The sequence below is a fragment of the Apium graveolens genome, chromosome 7, assembly GCF_009905375.1.
Source record: "Apium graveolens cultivar Ventura chromosome 7, ASM990537v1, whole genome shotgun sequence".
Lineage (NCBI taxonomy): Eukaryota > Viridiplantae > Streptophyta > Magnoliopsida > Apiales > Apiaceae > Apium > Apium graveolens.
The window spans coordinates 23,959,008-23,980,163 of NC_133653.1; the positions used below are offsets into that span (position 1 = coordinate 23,959,008).

Genomic DNA, 21,156 nt, shown 5'->3' on the forward strand with positions numbered 1-21,156 from the left:
GGACTTATCACCTTGAAGATATGGAAGGGAAGCTGGTTCCGCGAGCTTGGAACACGGAACATCTCCGAAAGTATTACCAGTAAGGCGCAACTTTGGCCCCTTACGTACCTCTTTTATTATATATTTAGGGCTATGCCCGGATTATAGGCTAGAATTAAATAAATTCCTCCTAGCCTAGGGGGGTAGTGCATGTACTACTTACCTTAGAACTAGTTGAAGGGTCATTTTTTCAGGATTAATTTCCCCACAGAGTATAGTAGCTGTGGGACTGGTGCACTTTTGACACCAGAGCGTATTATAAATGAAAATTTTGAATTTTTCCAAAAGTCATTTGTTTGGTTTGCTTGGTTGCATGACGCGTCCTAGCCATAGAGCGCACCCTGAGTGATAGTTCTATACAGATGTTAATTGAAGTAGTGGCTGTCAAAAGGAACAACAAAACTCAAGTAAAAATGGAACTAAGACGTGTACTATTTCCAAGGACGCGCCCAAGTTATCTTGGTTGATGTTCTTTCAGTTGAATGTTTCTTTAATTTTGACAAAACAAACTAAAAAAAAAAAGACAAGTCCTTACTAAGGACGCGTCCTTCCTGAGGGACGAAGTATTTCTTTGAGATAAAAGTTAGGCGCGTCAAAATATTAGGACGCCCCCCATTGTGCTTTGTGCCTTGACTAAATACACAGGTACAACATAGTGCCATGCCCAGGTATTTTCCAAAACAAACAAAGACGCGTTCAATTAGATAGGACGCGCCCACAACGGACATTTGCTTGACCTGTGATAGTAGAAAAGATAACAGCAGTATTTCAAAGGTGACGCGTCCTCCACACAAGACGCGCCCATATAAATGACAAAATAGAATACTTAAGTAAAAATATGCATGGGTAAGGCAAAGAGGCTTCATAAAAAAGTACATGCGAATGAAGTTCAAAAATAGACACTACAATTTGCAAGGCTTCAAGGGGCCCGCACCCTAAAAATAGTTCAAGTAGAGTACAATTTGCATAGGACACGTCCTAGGCAGGAGGCGCGTCCTGAGGCTTGTCTTGGTCGTCCGCAGGGGGAGGTTGAGTCTGAAGCGGAGCAGGAGCAGGGGACGCGTCCTCTTCCTCTAAGCCCAGAAAAATCCTCTTGTTTTTGATAGAATCCGCGGCCTTGACCCTGAAATCCTTGACCCATATCTGGGTGTCTACATCAAACTTTGAAAAGGTATACTTTGGGTCGTTTACAATAAACCCAGAGCACCACTCTTCAAACCCAGCCTGGAAGCCATGCTGGTAAACCAACTTTTTCTCCTCTGTCCATCCATGCAGCCTGTCATCGTTCAGAGTGTCAAGCTCCAGCTGCATGGTGGAATTCAGTGCGATACACTGTCCATCATTTTCTCCAAAGAGGAGACGTTACCTTCTAACACAGCTTTTTTTGCCTCAAGACGCGCCCTCTCCCCCTCCAGGCGTTTGATCTCAGCATCTTTCTCTTGGGCAAGCAAATTGATATACTTTTTCAAAGATTTTACCTTATCCTCAGCTTGGCTCTTGGCAATATCAGTGACGGCAAGACGCGCCCTGAGCCTTGCAGACATATTAGCACTCTGCCTGGCATGCAAGTGAAGCTCGGCTGCAGCCCTGACCATAGCTTCCTCTGTTTGTTGCTCAGTCTTGAAAGTCCAACCTCGGAAAAGTCACCAACCGAGGACGCGCCCAGATATCTGAGAACGAAAGACTGGTCGTCAGGAACAGTCCTTTGACGCTTTGAGGGCGCGTCCTCCTTCTCGGGGATGTCCAGCACTGTGGTGTCGATGATTTTTGGCGGAGGGGAAGGTGTCACGGCAGGAGTAGGATCCTTAGCTTTGAGATCAGGTTTCACATGAGTTGGTTTTTTGGCTCTCAATTTTTTGGAAGCTCCAATTGCGAATTCTTTGGGAAGAGAGGCCATATCTGTGATACAAACATAAAAGGTGTCAGTGAAATAAAGAAGACGCGTCCAGATAAGAGGACGCGCCCATATTATGATATTAAAATTATGAGTGCATACAGTTAAAAACAGGAAGGAGCATGAAAAGATGTCCATTAAAACGTATAAATGCGTGAAGATATGACAAGTAAAGGTAAAACATGAATAATGCATGTGTGTCAAATAAAGGATGACGCGTCCTACATATATTGTGCGCCCTATCTAAGGACATATTGGCTATAATGAGTTATGGGAAAAGCGTAAGTCATAGGTATATAGTACAAGTCCTAAATGGCAAAAAACAGGTGGCGTCTTGTGAGCAAGACGCGCCCAACTCGAGAGATGTGTATGCATGAAATACGCGTAAAACTTATGTAAGTTGATATTTTTTGAATGGGGAGCTAATTGTGTAGTTGTGGACGCGTCCAACATTTATGATGCGTCCTCCCTCACTTAAACTTACCTTGTTCTAAGTTGAATTGCTTACTAATGTCAATCTCGACCACCTCCGCGGCGCTGAGGCCCCTGGTTTTTTCTGAGTTTGTGAGAACAGGTTTGCCATTATGAAATTCACGGAACTTGTAGATAGAGCCAACCCGGGACGATAACGTGCCCACCAGCTTGAGGTTATCTTCTGTGATCATATCCTTGAGGTTAAAGTACTTCTCTGCATACTGAAGAACTTTATCTGCTCTTTTTTTCCTTTTTCCTGTTAATTCCTTCTGAACTCTTTTGTCTAGAGATAAAAAATAGTGATAAGTTGTTAAAAGGGGAGGGAAAATTTTGTTAAAGAAAGTAATCAAGAGAGGACGCGCCCCTTCTAGAGGACGCGTCCTGTGTATGAAAACATGCTTTGCGAATCACTTACTTGGTTCTAGGTTGAAACAAACTCGGGATCTCATGACGTCATAGATATAGAAGAAAGGTTCTTTCCAATCCCTTTCGTGGCTGATCTTGCCTTCATTAAATCCCTTGTTATTCAGCCACTTGTTGACTACAAATAAGTGATAACCAGGAATTGATTTTCTTATGCTGTAAAAATAGCTGAATTCCTTCATGGAGGGCGCGCCCAGTCTGAGGTTGTGGTACATCATGAACAAAGCCCAAGCTAGTTTATATGAGTTTGGAGATAGTTGGATTGGAGCAACGTCATACCACTTCAAGATCTTTTTGATGTATGGGTGCAAGGGCGCGCCCACGCCTAGAGAAATCAATTTTGGAGTAAGTACCATTCTAGGGATCCTTTGGTTCCCAATGTTGAAGATATGTGGCCTCATGGTTCGAAGAGGGCGGCCCAGATGCCCTCCATGTCGTAATATTTCATATGCCACTGAATCTCCAAGTCAGTTGCAGTTGAATCGAGAGCTACACAGGCCAGCTTACCTTCTTTTTTCCTTCTGGCATTTTTCTCTGCCTCAATCAAGGTACCAAGCTTTGCCTAGTCACAATCCACTTCAACATCTGAAGGTTCCCAATGTTCCAGGGGAGAATCAGATTTCTGGGGGGATACAGGGTATGTCTCGGGGTCAGGAACCCTCCTTTCAAACTCGCTTACGCTGTGAGGGGACGCGTCCTGAGAAGGAGCCGCGTCTTGGGAGGTTGACGCGTCCTGAGAGTTTAACGCGTCCTGGTCTGAAACAGTCATGCGTTGGGGCTTTTGGCTTGTGGTGGGTATAATCTCATTGTCCGTCCAATCTTCGATGGCGGCTCTAGTATGGAGAATTGGGGTCCTTTGCCTTTTAGTCCCCTTCTTTTTCATTCTAGAGCTTATAAGGACATGATCCATGGAGTCAGAACTAGAATCAGACATTATAGAGCTTCTTGATTTGAGGGAACCGAAGACGCGTCTTTCTGCTCTAAGGAAGGAACTCGTCCTGTGAAATTCAGGAAAATCGGGTTTGAAAGAGATTAAGTATGGGGAGTAGATCCCAAGGCGTTTATTGAGAACCTTGAATGGATGGAAAGGAGAAGAAGATGACGCGTCCTCCAGCTGCAAAAGAAGGAATAAACATTTGAGGACGTTGCCACAAAAAAAAGAGAGAAAAAAGAAAATGAATGAATTATGATGAAGAAGGAAGACACTAGAGACATTCGAGGACGCGTCCTAAGAATCTAACGTGCGAAATGCACTACGAAGACGCGTCCTAGTAAAGTGTTGCCCCTATGCGACTTTTGGTTAAAACGATTAAAACGTACGTCTTAATAAGGGAATATAAAACGCGCCCTGAAGGGTAGACGCGTCATGTATGATTGCAATGCAATGGAATTCTAATCGACTGTTAGTAATTTTGGGAAAATATAATAAAATCCTAGAAACATGCAATTAAAGAATCAAGGAGGCTAAATATGGTATATTCACATATACATACAGATATACATACAGATATATGTACAGATAAGTCAAGAACAGTTGAGATAAGCACGAAGCATACGAAGAGTTTTTTACTTATTTTGACGAGGTTATTCGACCAAATGCAGAAATGAAGGATGGTTTTACGTACCTCGTAAGTTGGGGGTTTGATTAAGCTGAGAAAATCGGGAAATGGCTGGATAGATCGCCGGATTTTTGGACCTTGAAACTCCTGCTTAAAAGGGCGGCAATGGCGGTTTTCGAGAAGAAAGAGAATAAGGTATAACTATAAGTTGGGGAGGATATTTATAGGAGGAGGACGGCTACGTGGATGACAGCTGTACGCCACAGGTATAAGGTGAAAGCAAGACGCGTCTTACGGCCACGACGCGTCCAATTGTTTTGAGCCAAATTTCGTTACTCGGATTCAAGGATAAAAATTCCAATTTTGTTGTTAACTGCAAATGGAATTTGGGGGGTAGTTGTTATACCCAAAATTTGGCATTGAATTGACTCGGGTCAAACGCGGGCTAGTTACAGTCAAACTCGGTATTGCATTGTGGAAGTGAGGACGCGTCTAAGCCTACAGGACGCGCCTACTCGTAATGAGGGAGCATGGGAGTGCATGATCAAAGAAGGACGCGCCCAAGTAATATGGACATGTCAATCATGACCAAAGTATCTTGCTAGTGTGGTATTGTGGCAATGGAAATTGGAGGATGCGCCTGTTTCTATCAGGACGCGTCTTGCAGTTGTGTCATGCCGTAAGGAATGGTTGAGGAAGAAAAAGGGTTGAATTTATAAAGGTCAGGACGCGCCCAGACTCTGAGGACGCGTCCTGTGATTGGTCTATATGTTTTCAATGGTGATTTCGGGACAAGGCTCGCATGGAGAGGAGCAATGGAGGTTATTTTTACTGATGTATTTGTTGCAGGTACTCTTTGAAGAATTCCCTCCTTGAGACGGTCAAGGAGGGGGATGTCCGTGAAAAGTTTGAAGGCTTCCAGGGGTATGCCTGATGATTGAAGGTCCCTTCCTGTATTCAACGGGTGTCCTTATTGGGGATGCAGGGTTAACTTTGGTGTGTGCTTTGGGAACTCTGTTCTTGCATTCAACGGGTGTCCTCGTTGGAGAACTTTGGAGTCATATTGCACTTTGCACCCAAGAGCTTGGGATCACTTGTCCTGCTATCTGGTGGGTTATCCTCATTCGGGGGACAGCGATGCGTCCGGCATTTGGGGTGAACCGTGGTTATACCTACGTCCGTAAATCAAGGGAGATAGCTGTAGCGGAGTGTTATCCTTGCGCAGGGAGATGCACTATCCGTGAAGTCTTGCGATTACGGACGAGCCTTGGGCCTTCGCGGTTGGGCCTCATAGTTGGACATTCCTAAAGCTAGCGGGAGACGGACTTTGGATGGGCTTCTATTGGACCTAGGAATAAGAAGTCTAAGCCCATTAGATTTCTTGTTCTACGAGAACCACGTCAGACTTGATCCCTATATAAAGGGTACGTAGGCACATTGAGAGGTTAAGAAGTTGAGAGCTAATAAAAGAGCCACCACTTACTCTTATCAATCTCAGCCTAAAACAACCACAAATCACTATACACCGCTTAATTTTCCGATAAAAAACCAACATCACAGATTTTAGTTCCGACGAGAAACCTCAATCTTTGTTGTTACCGGATTCCTCCGTCAACACAATCAAACAGGGAGATCGTACAGAGATAGAAACAAGGGAATGGAGGAAACTCAAGGGAGGGTATATATTGTATGGATTACTTGTCCCATAATTTCATACGATTCATTCAATTGTCAAGGAAACTCAGAATCAAGGTGACGCCTACAGAAGAAAAATACCAACTTCTCAGAGCCACCTAGAACATCTACATCAACTGCCGTAATATATGAATTTGAAGGTACCGGCTACAAATAACAACATTATTAATGTTAAACAGCACCCCAGCATTATAACTAACAATAACAAAACAATACGACCATACTACTAACATGAAAAACATATAGTTATCCTTAACACCCATTTAGAGAATATTTAAACACCTAAGCATGTTTTATCAAACTTGTCTTCATATAAATTTTTTTAAATAATTTGTTTTCCCTGGGCTTGTGTATCGTCCAAAATTTTAAAATTAATAAATTATGGAAAAAGAGTAATCAAAATTTTCATCTATCTCGGCCTCAAAGCTAAACTAGAAATGTTTAACATTGCTTCTCATCATTTCAAATACTGATGCACCTCCTCGCTATAACAAACCAATCTGCACGCTAACGTTTGAATTGTCCGCTCCTAGGGAGAAAGCAAAATACCTGCAAGAGTAAAGAACCATAAAGTATTCAGTTACAACTTGCAAATATCCAGATAAATGATAAAAATTCCTGAGTATATTTTATAGGCGAATCTGAATTTAAATACAAGGTAGAGACTTTTCCGAGGTTAATAGAGATTCATTGTATAGGCCTAACAGTTACATACAGGATTGTACAAAGTTATGCTTTAAAATGATATTACTATTGTTTTTAACTCGAGCCTTAAATTTCCTGAAAATCAAAAAACACTCCTTTTCCTTATTGTCACCAAAATTTTTAAGAACGCTTACCACCTTTAGCAACTATATCCTCTTCTCATTTTCACAGTAACCTTCCTGGTGCTTATTTATAGATTCCTTAAGATGCTATTTGACAAAAAAACTCAAAGATTTACATTTAGTCATGTTAAACCGAGTACTGAGACTCTGAGAGTATCTAATACAAACATGCATGTAGCATGAAGATTCCTTTTGACCTGCCCTTCTTTAATTACGCATAAAGCCGCTTAATAATCGTGCACAACTGCCACATGCCTGACAGCTATGGAGGCCAATTATAATCCTGGCTTACCTAAAGATTTGCAAAAAGATGGCTAATTTTCCCAGATGGAGAATAGTAACTTCTTTCTGTGCCCGTACACTAGTAACATTATCATGCTATTCAACTCTCTGCCCAAGCCTGAATAATTGTAAGTGTGAGGTTTTTTTTTTTTTTGGAGGGGGGGGGGAGCTGAATGCATCTACCAGGATACCTACAGGGCTCACGAATCTTCCAACAACATTAGAAAGTTGAGCTCACGCGTTAGAGATACATCCACAAGTTGACGAATCTTTAGATAATTGATAACCAAATTCTAAATGTTTAATAATGCGATGAGGACCATAATGACAGCCATTACTCTCTGGCTTTCACGAGCTTTTACTATGTTTCAAGAGAACCCTGACCCAGTACTACATAGAATAAGCAGTAAAGAACAGAGCCCACCACCAAATTGCAATAATACATTTATTCCACAATATTAAAAGCAAACTACCATAAAAGAAATATAGGATGAAAATGTAAACTTAGATTGCATACCTCTCATCTCTTCGTTTTGTCGAGAACTTCAATGTATTTCTTCGGAATCCCATATTGCTGAACTAGATGCTTTGCCAGATCATCAATTACGCCACCTTGAACTAAAACTTCATGCCCCTTCTTACCTGAACAAAAACAGAAAAAGGATTTTTTTCAGCTAAACAGGGATATGTTTTATAAGATGAATAATTTGCCTCATTATCTGCATCTTGTAATAATTAATCTTCCTACGAGCTGGCTTCTCTTCCATACATGTTTCTTATGTGTGGCAAGAAGCAATCAATGATGGAACTTGGGAGTTGGGACAGCTGTGGCTAGGAAATGAAAACAATTACGAAGAATCACAGATGAGAGTCATTCCTTTAACATAAAAGGACCAAGGTATTTTATTTTCCAATAGAAAAATACTCAACACATCTGTTATTAAGAAATGTACACAACTATAACTAAAACACCGATGGAATTATAAGACAAACTGAAGTTCTCTCTCTACTTTTTTATCTTCTCTAATCTGGCACATAAATTTTATATACAATACGAAGTTTTATGCCCGTGTTTGTAAGACGAAATCATGATCTCCATAGGCACAGTCATGAATAGCTACTATAAAGTGTAGGCACAACTAATGGTGCCGCCTAAACACCTTGGACATGGACAAGAATATTTTTAATTACGTGCTTTCAACTCTAGCAAATGCAACTCCTGAAAGAGGGGGGTGGGGGTTGGAGCACTCATAAACACCATGCAACTCCTGAAAGAGGGGGGGGGGGGGGTTGGAGCACTCATAAACACCCTTGACATTGACAGCTCAAACTCCTTTCACCTGATACATTTAACCTTACTGAAATTCACCATTAGGGGAGTGTAGATGAAAGCCACTCCTAAAGACCCTACTTGTTGACAATTCATCCCTTGGTTTCTCTTATGTATCACTCGATATTTATATATATACACCTATCCAACTGATAATGAAAGTACAAAGTATAAACAGTACAAGATAACCACATCCACATGCTGACTTTCTTCTTTAAAACAAGCCTCGTTAAAGCCCTGTCCTACGATTTGTTCTCAAATTCTAAATCAGAACTATCCATGCATTGAATCCTATCGAACTAACCTCATTAAAGCGTTGGCATTGATTAACAGAATATATTGAGCTTTAAGTACCCAAGGCTTTGCAAATAAATTTAACTCTCACAAAACAAATAAAAAAATTACGTTCTTCAAAATAAAATATAAGGGGTATTACCTAAACAATTAGACCATTTCTACAAATACTACCATCTTAAACAAAGAAAAAGATTTATTCATGAGACTAAATAAAAGATCTTCCTGAAATTATTAAGTGAATACTACTTTGAAATTGAAGTCTAAATATCAAGATAGATACGAAACCCACTATTAGGTGGTTTACCTGGTAGTTCTGCCACAGAGGTACTACATGCAAACTTTTTCTGAAGCTCTGAAGCCAATGCATCAGCATGTATCAAAAATGATTCAAACCCAGAGAACTTTGTGACTTTTTTGTTGCCTTGCCTTCGTTCTGTTAAGATTTGGATCGTTTTCAGGCCACCTTTACGTACGGCCGACTCGGTTCCTCTTGTCACTCTATGATGCGCTTGCATCCGGTTTACAAATGTACTCCCCAAATCTTTTTTATGAATTTCAGTTGGATAAGTTGCTCCCTTTTTGACAGTCCCCTTGAACAGTGCGTCACATAATATTGCATCCAGAACCACAATAGACTTATTTGTGGGCTTGACCAGATTCTCCTTTTCTATGTATTGGAAGACTACGTCAGTTGCTTCGGAGACACTAAAGAGCTTTCCTGTATCAGCTCCTACAGAAGCAAAGATGGGATTGACATGCACACTTGGTTTATAGATCTCTTCAACTTCCAGTATCACCTGTCCTTCATTGGCAGTCTGATTAATGACTTGTTCCATCTTCTCTGCCTTCCTTTTTTCAGGTTTAAAGGATGTGTAGTCAGCATGTTTGCGATTAACAGCAACTAGTGTCGTTTCCTTTTTATGTTTGTCTTCTTTCACTGAAATCTGTTCATACAATGCTTAATTAGAGCATAGGCACGAAGAATATATTTCTAAACGAAAGCAAGAAACTTGCCAGGGTACAGGAGACCTAGGCAAGTCTAGATTAATATAAAATAGGTTGAGCTGATATATGAGAATACGTCTTAGTATATTCACATTTCACAAAGAAAATTTGACCCTGAGGCCTTCAAAATTCTAAATTCTGCAAATTTCACAATCCCATGCCAAATCCTTCCTCGCCAGGATTTCCATTAAGTTCACACTTGGGTACAAGTATCCAAGATGGCAGGCAATCACAGCGGAAGGGTTAAGAATAAATCGAAAGAAGATTCAGCTTATGGTAATGCAGTTAAATTACATCGATGACCATAAACAATCAGGTACCATAACATATTCACCCCATATTCATGGTGTATCTAATCCTCCAAATCACGATATATAAAAAAATTTCCGAAAAGGCTCTGGAATGAAATTTAGACACTCGGACACTCGACGTGGATGATGTTTCAGGCCAAGGAAACATTAAAGAGAGGATATAAGAAGGGAGAATAAAATTATGTGAATCTGGAAAAAATATATTTATTTATAATATTTAGTTTGCATCAGGTAATTAATAAAGCTTAAAACTTTAAATTTTAACAGCTAGAAATTTAAATACTAAAATTTTGTAAAAACTCAATAAACATAATACTAGACACTTGAGTATGAAAAGAGATAAAAATCCTGCATTAGCATCTTGGCATGCCTTTTATAAGCAAGCAGGCATAAAATCTTCTTTATTGACAAAAGACAACATTGTGAAAAAAACAGTGTACAGATGGGCTAAAACACACCAGTCCTGTAGAAGATTTAGACTGTAACCACTTGGACAATTTCTTGTACGAGGACTTCTTGATATCCAGAGTGATGCCTTCGGGTCTACAAGGCAACACGTGATTTGACCTACAAGAAAACCAAAAATCAGCAATTAGACTTCAAGATAATTAGCAAAACGATTCTTGTTATAAATGGCACTCCCCCAATCCCACTGGATTCTATATATTTGGGGGGCGGGGGCTCGGCACACATTTTAACGCTCCTTTAAAGTATAGTTCCATCAATTATTTTAATTTTTTTTCTTCTAACTAGAAATTTAATTTTGAAATTTAATTCATAAATTATGGAAGTATATTTTATATTCACCTTAAAATGAATGAGCAAGTAACTGTTTAGCACGCCATAAACTTTTAACATACAACTTAGATAGCATCTTTAACTATGACATGGAGTGATATATTTATCTTAAAAAACAAAGCCTAACATATTCCGGAAACACTTCATTTAAGGACTACATAAAAAACAGAAGGCCTTTATATAATGATTTTTTTATCAGATACATAATTGCATTCTGAATACTGTTGAATTGAGTAATCACTAGAATTAGTAATCACAATAAAAATACACTCCTAGTCCAGCATGTGGCCATTAAATAAGATTTACATACTTCACAGTGTGAACCTAGCAGCAGACAACTTAATAAATGACATGATATCACAATAACTACCCTACGAAGAATCTCATCCAGAGAATAGCTTACATGACCTATAGTCCAAACTTCAAACCATTTCTACCTTCATTTGACTATTTGGCAAGCAGAATATTTCCGAAAGGCTTTAACTCTAAAATTTTATTAGTCAAAATTTAGAACACGTTATAAATTTAGAAAAGAAAGGTTTTTCTTTCTGAATGAATGAAAAGCAAGGTTTCGCGCGCTCTCTCTCTCTCTCTCTGAATGAATATGTAAGCAGCAAACCATAGCACTGGCAGCTTTAAGGACCTTTCTGGCAAGAAAACTTGTAAGATTAAAAATCAAGAAAACCACTTTCAACACAAAGCAATGCAAGCTAGTATAATAGAACCATAACAGATATAGTTGCAGGTTGCAAATGCACCATCCAGAAGTGCCTTAGAAGGACATGATTGTGCAAATCCATAGGCATTTCCTACGTATAATCCATTTTTAAATACTAAATATTTTAGAAAAGGTATTGCGCATCTCTCTCTCTCTCTCCATCTCTCTCTCTCTCTCTCTCTCTCTCTCTCTCTCACACACACACACACACACACACATAACTAGAGTAAATTGCTAAATTTAAATAATTGAAACTATTCGGAAGTCAGAAACTGAAAGATTTCAGGTACAAGTACAAGTACTTTAAACGCATATAAAGATTTGGACACACGACATGAAGAAAATAAGCAAATTTTATTGAGCTAAGGGAGTCAGGAATTTATTTACCACAATGTACTTCCAGGCATGGGAAGATCTTTATCCTTAACTGTAGTGTGCAAGGCTTGCAGAAGACATTTGTCCAAAAGAGTATCCACATCCTCCACAGATAAAATAAGTGGCTGCTCAGGATCAGCATTTGACTGGCCACCATCTTCCGTTATTTTCAAATCTTGGACATTTGCGATTACTTGCTCATTAAGCTCATTTTCCACAATATTTGAGTTAGAGACATGATCATCTTTAGCATCAGCAACCACCCCCGTCTCGTTGGCTCCATTTTCTTCCATAATGGAAGCTTCACCTTCATAAGAATAAGCACCTTGACAATCAGATGATAAAGAGGGATCCTCAAGTACAAGATCATCTAGAAAGCCAGCGTTCGGAACATAGCATTTTTCAGCTGATTCCCTGAAAATAAAAGGCCAAAGATGTCACAAATCTATACATATTACGACAATCTAGCAAACATGTTAATTTATCTGTGAGATTTTTTGGGCATACCAAAGTAAATCACGGTAATAGTGACATATTTTCAAAGCTTTTCCGCGCAACCCAGCTTTTACAGCTTCAGAGCTACTCATGGTGGTAGTTCCAACCTAGATATATACAACATACCCATAATCAGTCAAAAGAGATGAATCCACAATAGACAACACCTCTACATTGAACAAGTGAAAACAGCAGAGATTCAAGTGACTTGCTGCAATTGGAGCCTGATTTCCAGGAACTTTAACTGCCCATGATTCTCCAGCTGAATGTGATGGTAGACCTTCTGGGGGTATACTTATGCCTGGGTACATCAAATCTGCCCCACCAATAATAAAATGCGAGACTTCACCACCTTTTAAAACAAAGGCAGGCAAGAGTTGTGGGACTTTCCACAGAGCATATACTGCATCATTAATTCAGATATAATAAGCCCAATGAAAATGATTACAAGGAAATATAAAACTAACACATAAACCAGAAGAAAGTGGAGAAACTATCAAGCAGGTTTCACATGAAGAAAGTTTGGCTCAGTTTAATGATAACATTACTTGACAGGGTAAAACTAACTAAATCCTTACACTGAATTAGAAGACATTACAAGTTTCAGAGTATCAGATCAAGCCTTGTTACATGTATACCAAATACGAACAAGAAATGCATGTTAGCAATGTCTAGCAAAACAATTATTAAAAATACATTTATTGATTTACAGAGTAATAAAAAAGCATGAGGTAACACATCGAAATACTGAAGCTAAAACTCAAAACTTGAGGATTTTTGGACTGGAAAAGAACATGCATGTAATCAAAGTTATTATATATCTTTATTTATGTGTAAGTACTACATTTAAGTTTTAACGTATGTGTAAATATGTATCAGATAAAATTTAAAATATAATAGGTATGTACAACACTAGGCTTCTTCTGGAACTTAATTTAGATTATAACTTAAGAAATTAGGAGTAAAGGGTAACTTGTAGAAATTCAGACGGCAAAAATACAAACGAGAGTAATGTAATAAAGATCACTTACTGCCAATAGCCATTTATTTATCAACTTCTCTGATATTTCTTCTTTTAATGAAACTTTTATAATAAAACATACGTGATTTAGAATAACTATGTTTAAATCAATTTCACTGTCTCAATTCAAATAATGTTCATTTTTTTTTCCAAATTATTACGTAGCTTCTCTCCCTGATCTTTTATCTTTTGCTTTTTACATTCCTTTCTAAAACTTATCTTGTACTTTTTCTAAATATTATTTGGGCATCTTTATATACGTTCTTCTGATATTAATCACAAAAAATTGTAACATATATACATAGGGTTGCACTCCACAAAAAACACCTTATATAAAGAACAATAAAGAATACCATCAAAATACTTTATTTTTTATAAAAAAATGATTTGTTAAGATTAGAATCACAATATTTAACATCGAATATAACGTAGAATCTCGTCTATAATTGAAAATCAAGTGTAACATATAATCCGGTGCAGAATCCAGATTAAATTCTTCTATATATTTTTGTAATAACGAATTTATGTGTAGTAATGTTATATTTGATCATATTTTTTTCTTATATTCTATTTTTATTCAAAAAAAAACTTTTTTGGTGTGAATATTAGAATCTAAATGTGTTTTATGTATGATTTTATGGTGTTCTTTATTGTTCTTTATATAAAGGTGTTTTTGATGGAGCAATGGCTTATATATATGTACCACTTTTTAAAAAACCAATAATTATTTAATGGTTTAATAAAATTTTGTATGTGTTCTAACTTTTAATTGTGTATTAATATTTAAAAAATATTATGTTTACATATTAATATAATGTAAATAATATAACTTACAATTTTGTACGTATTCTAACTTATAATTAATAATTATGTATTAATATTTAATTATATAATATTCTTATAACCGTTCGTTGCATAGAAACTAACCATTATATACAGATAATTAATGCTTTACGAATTTAATTAAATTTAGTAATATATTAGAACTAGATAAAGCACGCAATCAATAAAGATAAATCATAATTAGTTTCCTGAACATGCCTCCATCCCATTCCTCATTAACTAAAAACCTACGATTAATATTTTATTTACTAGATGCTTCGTTGTAAACTGTATTCCTGGTCCTCCATCCAGCTTCCAATGAACTGAATGGTTTCATAATGCTATGAGGCACTATCACCGGATCAAAGAAATTACAGAATATTTTAACATCTTAAAACTGAACTCCAGTTAACTTTGGACAACTTCGAGCTAGTAAATTTCTTACTAAATTAAAAAGACAAGGATAAGTATTCATTTTTTGCCAAATTAAAAAATAGACCGTCTATCATAATACATGTTCAAATAAGTTCCCATTTATATACCTAAAAACCTCAGCCTCCACCTGAGGCTATAGATTTTGATAACATATTACATCTATTCGCGATCAGGACCACAATTTTTAAATGCAACAAACCTCTCCCCAAGCATAATCTTGTGTCAATATAGGTAAACGGTAAAATTACAATAATAAGACAATTTAATCAACTTCTCATCACAAAAGATAAGCATTTTATCAAACAAAAGTCATTCTTATCGCAATAAGACTTAATAACTAGAAAATAATCAAATAAACACTTGATTTATAACAAAATGACTAAGATATAATAAACTTTCTCTTTCTTTGTCAATAAATGTGTTAAAAAGGCACAAGGCAAAAACCCGTTCGAAGCCTATGCAGGAGATAATTGTGATGAAGAATCCACAAGATCCTCGCAGATCTCTGTCTCATTCTTACTCTCACAATCCAGCCCTACGTCCTCATATTTGTCACTTAGATATCTAATAGATTATGTCATATTCACATTTTGAAGGTGACAATGTGTAGGAGAAGCTCAAACCTTATCAGGTTTGTAAAGTTGCAGATGGTGGAAAAAATCTCAAATTAGTTGTGCGGTGGTACTGGGGTGAAGTTACCTCCAAATCACTTTGACCAGGCTGTCCAGGTGGAACCACTTAATACAACGTGCAGAAAAAAATAAATTGCATTCATCAAAATCTTGCTTACTCCTTTATAGGTAGGGATAGATGGACCAAGAGTTACATAAATACTAAATAGGTCTATCAAATATACACAAGTAACGTTATCATAATAACTACTACTCCCGTCGCATATATAGGTCTAAAAAATTACATAAGAAAAGCTATAATCCTAACCACGTCGCACATTATATATAGTTAATTACCTGGCTCCATTTTCTCATAGAAGATTACTCATATAGTCTCATCAAATGCCATTGGTCAGACTTTGTATACCAACTTTCTAATGCATACAAGGAACCATATGAAGGAATACAATAAAAGAAGTTATGTATGGGTGAATTTACAGCTGAAAATCATCCACTAATTAGGTGATCTAACTGAGAAACAAAGAGATGATGCAGATAAACAAAGAGATGATGCAAATAGACGGTTTTAGAAGCTATCACATTTAAAAACTTTCAAGGATAAATTTAGAAGCAGTCTTAAGAGAGCAAGATAATTGTAAGTATAAGTCAATTAACAAGTACGCTAATACTTCCAACGGTTTCCCTATCCATTCTTCATTCATAGCACATCAACTTCAACTTAAATCTAACACAACTTTACAAAGCTCAAAATTTTATTTTTTTGTCAGTTAAAACTTGTTCACCATGTGATTTATAGCCCTCGCAGTTTATGGCCCCTTGCAATTTCTTCTGAATCATCTGACAACTAAATCTTTAACCATAACAAGCAAACTTTTAAGTGTAGTAATAACTGTACGGTGATTAACTAGTACATTTTAAATTATTTCGACCATAAAAAGAAAGATTTTGAACCAGCAAACCCGGTGAGCATTAACTTTTTCTTGCTAAACCTTAAAACAAATTAACTTTAAATACCAATTTGATATAGGACATGAATCAAAAAGAAATATTACAATATAAATATAGGTTTGAGTGTGGGTGGGTTAACCACACAAACCCCAGTAGTCCTAGGGTGATTTAAAAGAAACCGCGCAAAGAGTAGCCCCAAGATTATTCAACCACGAAAGAGGAAACTTATTTCCGAAAGCAAACCAGAACAAAGTTATCTTAGTCAACTTATATAGATCATTAATCATCAAAGATTGCACCTCAATCTCAAATTTAATGATCAACATCCGCATATTATCAAAAATACATCTCGTAAAGCTGTATAACCCTAAAATTAAACAACATGCAAGAAAAAACTAATATTAGGAAAACTGTTAAAGAAAGAAAACCCTATTCTTTGTACTATTTTATTATCATAACCTAGAACATTCCTGCTTATATATTTATTCAAAAATTAAACTCTATTAGTAATTACAATTAACTTCATTGTTGAACAACAAAATAAAATAATAAAGAATAATTTCTTGATTGCATGCTCCGCGGTACAATCTTTAAATGTTTTATGGATAAATTTAGTTAGTATCCAAAATCAGGTTGTGCATCTGGAGTTGCATTTGCATTTTGAATGATACTTATAAAGAAATGTGGATTCCAAATGAAAGGTGAAAAAAAAGTAAGACCTTTAAGCACCATCTACGTGTATAGGTATTAAAAACAAATGATTAGAAAAAACGTAAATATTGGGAAAGTGGATTATGTTATAAAAATGTGATATTCAATATTATATACATACATATATATATATATATATTTTTCTTTTTATATCCACCACTTGGGGCTTCATGCAAATCTACCTGGTAGAATTTAATAAAAAAACATTGTGTTTCAGGTTGGAATATATAGAATTAAAATGTAAAATAGTGATATAGTTATGTCATCTATAACATTCCAAATATATGAGATACAATAACAATACTAGTTTCCCGCACACATTATGTTATGTGTATGCACTCAAAGAACTTTTTTACCTAGCAAGGATGCTACAATAAGTACTTGCCTCTTACCTAAATGTGGGAGTCGAGAAAAGATTGAGGAGAAATTGATGTTTTAGTGATCCATGATTACTGTTTTTTGCTAGGATAAAACAATATAAGTGCATTCATGAGACGGCTTCAATGAATACATTAAAACCACAACATATGACCCGTCTGTTGTAAAAATACATATAGGCCCTGGTATAGAATACTTTAGTGTCAGTAACTTGTTTTCTGGGATCAGTGCAAGTTAATTCGCAATTCACCATCCTTTAAATTTTACAATTAGGCTAGCCAGCCTATATGTATTTTAAACTAGTTGTGTTGATTACTTCTACCATGCAAGCATAAAATTGTAGTTGTATGCATAAGCACACTAAACAGCATTTCAATTTTTTCAAAATATTCACACACATAGAGAGAAAGTACAAACAACTATTGTACTCCTAAAAATTATATAGAAATTTTAGATCCGTCGTATATTTCAACCTGATGGAAATATTTGAGAGCCTCGCCCATCAACATCAAAAAATATTGGAACGTCATTTTCTATTCCGTACACAAGTACTCGGTTTGGGTATTTTGCAACAGTTATCTCCACCTGAAACATATCAATTAAAAGCAACATAAGATGCTGAATATAATAAATCTTTAGAGTAACTAAGAACAATTCATTTATATGTACCCCCACAAACAAACATAAACATACATACAGATTTATTTCTTTCTAAGATGCTCCCTAGAGATTCTATGTAGAAGTAGATTTTGTTGCAAATGATCAACTATACAACAAAAGATACTGACTAATCATAAAAAAAACAATATGTTAACGCTGGACATAAACCCACTGCAAACAGAATGGGAAAACATAAAAACACTGGAAGCCAATTAAATAGCTTCTTAGATTTATTTAGTAATACTAAGAATCTTTATTATTTATTACCTTTAGGAGTTAAGTTAGAAGAATAGGTTGCTTAATTATGGGCTTATTAGCTTGAAATCAACACAGTTATTTATTTGAGATATGATCTCGTGAATGCTGATTTCCCCTTGGTAGAGATTTTCCCTGAAACCCTATTTACTGAAAATTTATCCCTCACCGACCACTATACATACTACTGTACCTGAAATTAATTGTTTTACACATACAGAAACAAAAGGACCACCGAGTATGAAATATCTATGATCTTATATGCTGGGCAGAAAACCAAAACTGCTTCCCTCCCTGCACTAATTCTGTCATTGGAAAAACTTCTACTTATTACTTCCAGAAGGAAATCAGGAACTATTATTCTTTTATTCATCTGGTCTCACTTCACTGAAATACAACCACTAGATAATTTTCCTGTTTTTATTCAACTGCAGAAGGTATATTTTATCAACCAATTAAAATATAAATCTAGAATGATTTAAACCCTTAATGAAACACCAAAAAACCCATGCAACAAGTACAAGAGGTCTCTCTTCCATCTTTAGTGAATCTGCTTGCTTGAATGGACTCATGTGAGGGTTCTTAGATAAATTAAAACCTTCAAATGGATGATTTAAGTGACATCTTGGTTAATGCAGACTTCCCACCAGTTGTTAGCTTCAAATTTTATCTGAGAGGCCTAATATTATGAGAGTTCAAGAATTAAAAAACAAACAGTCCATGAACAGAAATTCTTGGCTGGAGTACTGGACTTTGAGCAATTCAAATTTTCCAAATCACAACTTGCACACACATTGTTTCGTTATACATCACTGTGAACATTTATCTTCTTCCAACTATAACTCTCCCCAGAATATGAAGCAGTTACTGATCCTCTATTCCAAAGACAGAGAATTGTATTCTTTTACGTAAACGTGTAATCTTTCATTAAGCAAGTCACCATGAAATAAGTTACTCCTCAAGTAATAGTATTGCAACTTAACCACTTTTCAGTTGGACACCTCAAACTTCTAAACCGGGCTTAGGTTCAAACTCATGTGCATTCAGATAGATAACTAGCTCTCAAAAGCATGTCATACACAATTAAAAATTTATCATCAGCAGGTAATTGTCCAGGCATACCTTCATGTTTTAGTTAAAAAACCAGGACCGTAATACTTTTCACACTCCCTCTAAAATTATACACTCCTCATCAACAAAAACTAAAAACAAGTTTTCAACACTAACGCAGCTCACAAAATGGCCAAAACAGCTTGTCAATTCATTTCACTTAATCAACCAACAGAATTCGAATAATTCAAATTCATGGATTACATATAAAGCAATCACATCACCAATTGAATACAAACATACACACAATTCAAATCAACAACATAACTTAAAAAAACTTCCAACACAAGCACAGCTCGTAAAACCGCCAAAACACAAGTTCATTACATTTCATCAGAACAACTAGCTGAACTCGAGTAATTCAAATTCATAACAACAAATTACATACACATACACATCAATTACTTCAGCAATTAAACAAAATTAAGCACTGAATTAAAATCAACTATTTCCAATTCATATAGATACAACAAGCAGGTATATAGATATACCTTGGGAGGGATTAAGGTGTCAATGTCGGTATCAGAAGCATTAGGAAAGCGATCTCTGATTGTTCTTTTCAGCTTCTTACGGTCCGCTCCTGATAATCGCTGATGCGTTTTCGCCTCTATCAATTTTTTGAACATGACTCTTTAATTGAGAGAGAGAGAGAGAGAGCCCTGGGTGTGTGTAATTGTAAATTGTGTACAGGCGGTAGTATAGTAGGATAGTAAGAGAGGAAAGTTCCTAGAGGCGGTTATTATAGGTAACGCTTTTAAGCTCCTGTCTGATAGTTGCAATTTGCAAATACAGATAATAATAATAAAATAGGGATTTTTTTATGGTGGGGCACACAATAATCACAAGCTCCCCCTGAACTCTTCTTATTGCAAGATACCTATGTATTCATGTGTTGCAGAGAATCAAGCAAAAAATATAGTTTTAGATTGAGGGGTAGAGCCCTTTATATAGATGTTGAGACTAGGGTTAGACTAGGGGTAGAGAGACTTGGTGGATAAGTCTCCTACTTAGATGGTAAGTAGGACCCTCATAGACGGTAAATTATGGGTCCTTCCTATGAGAAGTCTGTTTCCATGTTGGATACGATGTCACTGTCATCATGTACCTCATTCTCAGACCTGCTCGGCATACTATCACGTAGCTGATATTAGGTCGTGGGCTACACGACCCACTTTGGGTCGTGGTCATCTCTATAGCGACTGAGATTTTCGCGATGTGTTTAATTGACTAAGTTATATTTTTGTGCTATAATTGTGGGTTATGTGAGTAAATAAAAGATTAAATGATTTTGTGGTTTAATTGTCATTGTTTTATAATAGTAACTGAGAACGTAAAGTAACTCGTTCCAGTTTAATGAGTCAGCTAAGGGCTTAAGCTGTGTTGTCGGGCCGTCAAGTTGAACGGAACCCGTATTAATAGGGGATTAAGGTGTTTAAGAGTACGAATGTGAAATATATTTGATGATCTTGTGTATTTGCATGTTATTTGATGTATGCGTGTTCAAATTTGCACTCGGTGGTATTTTAAATATCTTTAAAAGGATTTATAAGGATTTTATTGATCTTTAAACATTTTTATAAAATTATAGAAATGTGATCAAGGTGCAAAATTTATTTATTACTCTTAAATTAGATCAAGAGACTTTTTAAAAATGATAATTGG

At 36.4% G+C, this 21,156-nt stretch overlaps 1 protein-coding gene across 1 annotated transcript; it reads right to left on the minus strand.

The window, feature by feature from the left end:
- Window positions 1–6,375: 6,375 nt before the first annotated feature.
- LOC141672571 (uncharacterized) lies at window positions 6,376–20,265 on the minus strand. The gene is made up of 9 exons (XM_074479190.1): window positions 19,986–20,265; window positions 17,943–18,054; window positions 12,735–12,925; window positions 12,535–12,629; window positions 12,040–12,441; window positions 10,595–10,703; window positions 9,125–9,764; window positions 7,711–7,835; window positions 6,376–6,633 (listed from the first exon to the last, which is right to left on the minus strand). Exons 1-8 carry the CDS (start codon window positions 20,118–20,120, stop codon window positions 7,714–7,716), a joined length of 1,806 nt encoding a protein of 601 aa, XP_074335291.1. The 5' UTR covers window positions 20,121–20,265; the 3' UTR covers window positions 6,376–6,633; window positions 7,711–7,713.
- Between the last annotated feature and the right edge of the window lie 891 nt (window positions 20,266–21,156).

Excerpts from the sequence above, each read along its gene's own strand:
- LOC141672571 (XM_074479190.1), bottom strand. The coding sequence starts at position 20,120 with ATGTTCAAAAAATTGATAGAGGCGAAAACGCATCAGCGATTATCAGGA. Across the intron at positions 12,926-17,942 it reads CTCTCAAATATTTCCATCAG|TATATGCTCTGTGGAAAGTC; the intron begins GTTGAAATATAC and ends TTAATGATGCAG. Across the intron at positions 9,765-10,594 it reads CTAAATCTTCTACAGGACTG|ATTTCAGTGAAAGAAGACAA; the intron begins GTGTGTTTTAGC and ends TTGTATGAACAG.